We start from the raw sequence: 6,540 nt of genomic DNA on the forward strand, positions 1-6,540 counted from the left end.
ACCACGCCGTCCCCAATGCCTTTAATAAGATTTACCTCACCAGTGTCAGTCTCATCACCAAACTTTAGAACGCTGTCTAATATAAGTGACTGACAAGCCCCAGTAACTCGAAGAATTTTCACTGGTACCGGGGTTGACCCTTCATTTATTAATACAAACCCATTTGACATAAAATGATCGAATCCCGTCTTAACTCGGTCCTTAACTGAGCCTCAACAGAATGTTCAGAACCCTGTGGGTGTATAGCTGCTTCAACAGACTGAACACAGGCATTTGGGACTGAATCCTTTTCCTTTTTCTTCTTCAGGATGGAACAATTAGCCATAATATAACCAGCTTTCTTACAATAGTAACAAGTAAGACCAGAATATTTCTCCTTCAACTGCTTCCCTTCATCCTTGCTCTTGTCACTAGTCCCAGCTTTAATTTCTGGTTTACCCTGGTGATCCCTGCTACTCTTTTGGAAGCTCTTATTCTGGGTAAACTTAACCTTATGAGTTAAAGCAAACTCATCTGCTAATCTAGCAGACTCCTGCAAAGTGGCAGCATCCTTTTCATCTAAATACGTCTTTATGTCTTCAGGGACACACCTTTTGAATTCTTCCTTTGAAACCAACTCTTTCGAGCTATTAAAATCATCATATATATTTTATATGTGCACCAGCGGTCAAAACACACAAACTTCTCATAAGCAAATTCCATATAAGCCTGGTTCACAGATTTCCTCAAATTTCTAAGCTTTTGCCTGTATGTTTCTTGGACCAATTCATAAGCTTTGAGCACAGCCTGTTTCACTAAGTCATAATCAGCTGCTTAATCAACTGACAAAGCAGAATAGTCTTGCTAAGCCTCCCCCTTAATTACACTTTGTAAGAGATCCAACCCTCTTTTGGCCACTTTAATCTCAGAGCAATTTTCTCAAAATGCTGTAAGTATTTATCAACCTCTGCCTCATCAAATGGAGGTATCATTTTAACTTCCAGACTGGCCTCAAACTTATCACCAGAGTCTAACGCTGGACCCCTTTGCTGCAATCTATCTTTTCCAGCTCGAACAGCCTCTGACTTTCTGTTTCCTCCCTCTGCTTTTCTGCCTCCTCTCTGATTTTCTGCCTCTCCAGCCTCAAACTGCCTCTGCCTTTCCACAGCCTCCATCTTTAATTTTTCTCACTTGTACTGGAGCTCCTCACTAGGTTTACTTTCAGGAAACACCTCTAACTCCTCCACTTTAAACACACCCTCAGATACATAATGGTCAGCTGTTATCCTCTGCATCTGGGCCCTCCTCATTGTCAATTTCACCTTAGCAAGTTTTAACCTTCTAGCAAGGCTCAACAACTCAATCCTTCTGGTGTCCTCTAATACCTCACAGGCTGGTGCTTCCAGACATCTAACAGCATCCACTGCAGCTGATTTTCCACACACAAATAAATCAAAAGGAACTTCCCCAATTAAATCAATAATTAATGACTATACCCCATTGCAGTTCATATCCCGGACGCAGGCCCCAATTTTGTTATGAATCGTAACGCTTTAGAAACGAATCAGCAGCAATAGACTACACCTGGAGTCTGTTTTTGATGTTAAAACTATCTTTATTAGAATCTACTTATAATATAGTAACTTAAGCAAGATAAACAAAAGTTAACAGTGTTATGTGTATATATGTGTGTAAATATAAATCCAAAACTATTGAGCTTGGGGGAAACAAGGTTTGGAATCTTGAGATGGTAAAGTATAAAAATTCAGTTCAACCACAGAATAGGTGATGAGAGGGAGATATTTGTAATCTAGGGTAAATGTCAAGAGAAGGCAATTATGTCGAATTCCACAGGTTCCATGGTGGTAAAACAAGAGAACAGTCACTGTAGATTTTGTCTGTCGTCCTTCCAAATCCACATACTAATTATCACCCAAACTGACTTGTCACAATGCGTATCATCTTCAACTGAATTACCACACCACACCCAGGCAAGGGTTAACACATCAGTGGTCTTCACAGGATACCCCAAATCAGATCCAATCCTATAGATCAAACAAGGTAACAACCATACATTCGATGTACGGTGAATCGATAATTAACCTACCCTTGTGGGCACAGGAAAATTCCAAACAGCGAACCTTGGCCACTGGTTGCCTTGTTTCAATTCTTCCATTTTTCCTCATTCGTCTCCATCTGACTCTGAGTGTCTGTGTCCTCAGTAAAAACTAAACAAGCTGCGAGCGATGTAAACAAGCTGCAAGTCAGACTGAGTCGGCATCCTAATCTCTGTCTCTCTCTCTTAAAATGACAGTCCACAGCAAAGGAAACCCAGGGATTCATAACAATGGCCAGTCCCCACTGTGAACTGACTGGTGTGCTAGTAGTTGTGATGACTGAGTGAATCCTATCCCATAGTCTAAGCAGGTGAACGGCTTCTCCGCAGTGTGAACTCGCTGGTGACTCTGTAGGGTGGATGACTGAGTGAATCCCTTCCCACAGACTGAGCAGATGAACGGCTTCTCCCCAGTGTGAACTTGCTGATGTCTCTGTAGGCTGGATAACCGAGTGAATCTCCTCCCACAGTCGGAGCAGGTGAACGGCTTCTCCCCAGTGTGAACTCGCTGGTGACTCTGTAGGGTGGATGACTGAGTGAATCCCTTCCCACAGACTGAGCAGTTGAACGGCTTCTCCCCAGTGTGAACTCGCTTGTGACTCTGCAGCGTAGATGAATCAGTAAATCCTTTCCCACATTCTGAGCAGGTGAATGGCTTTTCCCCAGTGTGAACTCGCTGATGAACCAGTAGTTTGGATGACTCAGTGAAGGCTTTCCCACAGACTGAGCAGGTGAATGGCTTCTCTCCAGTGTGAACTCGCTGATGTCTCTGTAGGTTGGATGGCTCAGTGAATCTCTTATCACAGACTGAGCAGGTGTATGGCTTCTCCCCAGTGTGAACTCGCTGGTGCTTCAATAGGGTGGAAGAGTGAGTGAATCTCTTCTCACAGATTGAGCAGGTGAATGGCTCCTCCCCAGTGTGAACTCGGTGATGACTCTGTAGGTGGGATGACTGTGTGAATCCCTTCCCACAGACTGAGCAGGTGAACGGCCTCTCCCCAGTGTGAACTCGCTGATGACTCTGTAGGTGGGATAACCGAGTAAATCCCTTCCCACAGACTGAGCAGGTGAACGGCCTCTCCCCAGTGTGAACTCGCTGATGACTCTGTAGGTGGGATAACCGAGTAAATCCCTTCCCACAGACAGAGCAGGTGAACGGCTTCTCCCCAATGTGAACTCGCTGATGTACCAGTAGGGTGAATGACTGAGTGAATCTCTTCCCGCAGACTGAGCAGGTGTATGGCCTCTCCCCAGTGTGAACTCGCTGGTGTTTCAATAGGGTGGAAGAGTGAGTGAATCTTTTCTCACAGACTGAGCAGGTGAATGGCTTCTCCCCAGTGTGAACTCGCTGGTGACTCTGTAGGGTGGATGACTGAGTGAATCCCTTCCCACAGACTGAGCAGATGAACGGCTTCTCCCCAGTGTGAACTTGCTGATGTCTCTGTAGGCTGGATAACCGAGTGAATCTCCTCCCACAGACTGAGCAGTTGAACGGCTTCTCCCCAGTGTGAACTCGCTTGTGACTCTGTAGCGTAGATGAATCAGTAAATCCTTTCCCACATTCTGAGCAGGTGAATGGCTTTTCCCCAGTGTGAACTCGCCGATGTTTCAGTAGACTGGATAACTCACTGAATCTTTTCCCACATTCTGAACAGGTGAACGGCTTCTCCCCAGTGTGAATTCGCTGATGAACCAGTAGGTTGGATGACTCAGTGAATCCTTTCCCACAGACTAAGCAGGTGAATGGCTTCTCTCCAGTGTGAACTCGCTGATGTTTCTGTAGGTTGGATGACTCAGTGAATCTCTTATCACAGACTGAGCAGGTGTATGGCTTCTCCCCAGTGTGAACTCGCTGGTGCTTCAATAGGGTGGAAGAGTGAGTGAATCTCTTCTCACAGATTGAGCAGGTGAATGGCTCCTCCCCAGTGTGAACTCGCTGATGACTCTGTAGGTGGGATAACCGAGTAAATCCCTTCCCACAGACAGAGCAGGTGAACGGCTTCTCCCCAGTGTGAACTCGCTGATGTACCAGTAGGGTGGATGACTGAGTGAATCTCTTCCCGCAGACTGAGCAGGTGTATGGCCTCTCCCCAGTGTGAACTCGCTGGTGTTTCAATAGGGTGGAAGAGTGAGTGAATCTCTTCTCACAGACTGAGCAGGTGAACGGCCTCTCCCCGGTGTGAACTCGCTGGTAAGCCATTAGGTCAGATGACTAAGTGAATCCTTTCCCAGAAATTCAGCAGATGACCAACTTCTGTCCAGTGTGAACTGACTGGTGTGTCCGCAGGTGGGAAGACCAACTGAATCCTTTCTCACACACAGAACAGTTAAATGGCCTTGCCCAGTGTGGACTTGCTGATGTACCTTCAATTCTGATAACCGAGTGAATCCATTCCCACTGTCTGAGCAGGCGAAAGGCCTTTCTCCTGTGTAAATTACAGGCGTGCCAGTTGGTCAAATGAGCGAGTGAATCCCTCCCCACAGTCTGAGCAGGAAGGATGGTCGATTGAATCCCTTGCTCCACTTCTTAAATATCCAGACAGAGACAACAAAACTGGTGTGCTGTGTTTGAGATTCCTGGAGACAAATTCCTTCTCATTTTTAACCTGTAAAAAGATTTACAAAATCCATCAATGGGTTTAGGACAACATTTCAGATGAGATCACTTGAGTTGTCAAGGTGTAATCTGGTATCACACTGTTACAGTGAGGTTCAACCCAAGTTGGACAGAGAAACCATCTCCTGACTGGGCAGAGTGCTGGTATCTGGAATGACCATCAATTCCCTGATGCTCTTCCTGTTTCTATAAGAATGGGGCATTTCTGCCATCTCCAATCTGTGACCTGGCTCAGTTTAACTCTCTCCATTGGTATTATTCCCTGTTCCTGCTGAGCAGCATGGGTGCCTGGCGCCACAGTAACTGAAACAGTCTCACGCAAATTGTCTTTCTTCACGTGAAGCTGGGATCTTCTTTTATGTGTTATTAACTTAAAGTGCCAGAATTTTAACACCATATAAAAAATTCCTGCTGAGATTAATGGTTGGTCCGCACAGCTGTTAAAAGGGGTTAGAGTGAATTTTTGTAATATTTCAGGTTCTTGTAGAAAAGTACAACACAGAAACAGGCCCTTTGGGCATTTTGTTTGTGCTGAACTATTTAAATTGCCCACTCCCACACTCCTACCATCCAGGTACCAACACAAACCTCTTGAATGTTGAAATCGAGCTCGCATGCACCACTTGTGCTGGCTGCTCATTCCACACGCGGATGACCATCTGTGTGAAGAAGTTTCCCCTCATGTTCACTCAACATTTCACCTTTCACCCTTAACCCATGGCCTCTGGTTGTAGCCCCACCCAATCGCAGTGGAGAAATCTAGCTTGCAAATACGTCTATCACAATCAAATCTCCCCTCAATCTTCTACATTCCAAGGAATAAAGTCCTGACCTGTTCTATCTTTCCTTCTAACCTAAGTCCTCCAGACCTGGCAACATCCTTGTGAATTTTCTCTGAACTCTTTCAAACTCTTTTACATCTTTCCTATAGGTTGGTGACCAAAACTGCACACAATACTTCAAATTAGGCCTCAACAATGTCTTCTACAAGTCAACATAACATCCACCTTTTGTTGTCAGTACTTTTGTTCATGAAGGCCATTGGGCTAAAATCTTGCTTTCCATCTCTATCTAACTGTGAAACCACTTTCAGTGAATTAAGGACTTGTATTCCCAGGTCCCTTTCTTCTACAACACTCCTCCGTGCCCGACCAGTCACTGTGAAAGACCTCCCTTGGTAGGTAATACTAAAGTGCAACAACTCACACTTGTCTGCATTAAATTCCATTTTCCATTTCTCAAACCATTTTCCCAGTTGGTCCCGTTCGCACTGCAAGCCATGATAGTCTTCCTCACTGTCCACTACACCACCAGTCTTGGTGTCGTCCACAAATTTGCTGATCTAGTTAATCACACTATCATCCAGATTACTGATATAGATGACAAACAACAACAGATCCAGCACTGATCCCTGTGGCACACCACTAGTCACAGGCCTCCGGTCAGAGAGGCAACCATCTGCTACCACACTCTGGCTTCTCCCAAAGACAGTGTCTCATCCGATTTACTGTCTAATCTTGAATGCTGAGTGACCGAACCTTCTTGACCAACTTCCCATATGAGACTTTGTCAAGTGCCTTGCTAAAGTCCATGTAGACAACATTCACTGCCTTGCCTTCATCTACTTCCCTGATAACTTCCTCGAGAGACTCTATAAGATTGGTTAGACATGACCTACCATGCACAAAGCCATGCTGTCTATCCTTAATCAGTCCACATCTATCCAAATACTTATATTTCCGGTTCCTGCACATACGTTCCAGTAACTTTCCCACTATTCACTACTAGTCACCACTCCGTGGGTTTGGAGATTTCCCTTGAATTTCAT

At 45.1% G+C, this 6,540-nt stretch overlaps 1 protein-coding gene across 1 annotated transcript in view; it reads right to left on the bottom strand.

Annotated features, from left to right (window-relative positions):
- LOC140720895 (uncharacterized) overlaps nucleotides 1-4,583 on the bottom strand; it is a 222,558-nt gene extending 217,975 nt beyond the window's left edge. The window contains 2 exon segments of the mRNA XM_073035741.1: nucleotides 1,923-1,947; nucleotides 2,325-4,583. Coding sequence (XP_072891842.1) covers nucleotides 1,923-1,947; nucleotides 2,325-4,295 — 1,996 coding nt within the window. The 5' untranslated portion in view covers nucleotides 4,296-4,583.
- Between the last annotated feature and the right edge of the window lie 1,957 nt (nucleotides 4,584-6,540).

This window comes from Hemitrygon akajei, unplaced genomic scaffold (assembly GCF_048418815.1).
Source record: "Hemitrygon akajei unplaced genomic scaffold, sHemAka1.3 Scf000048, whole genome shotgun sequence".
Classification (NCBI taxonomy): Eukaryota; Metazoa; Chordata; class Chondrichthyes; order Myliobatiformes; family Dasyatidae; genus Hemitrygon; species Hemitrygon akajei.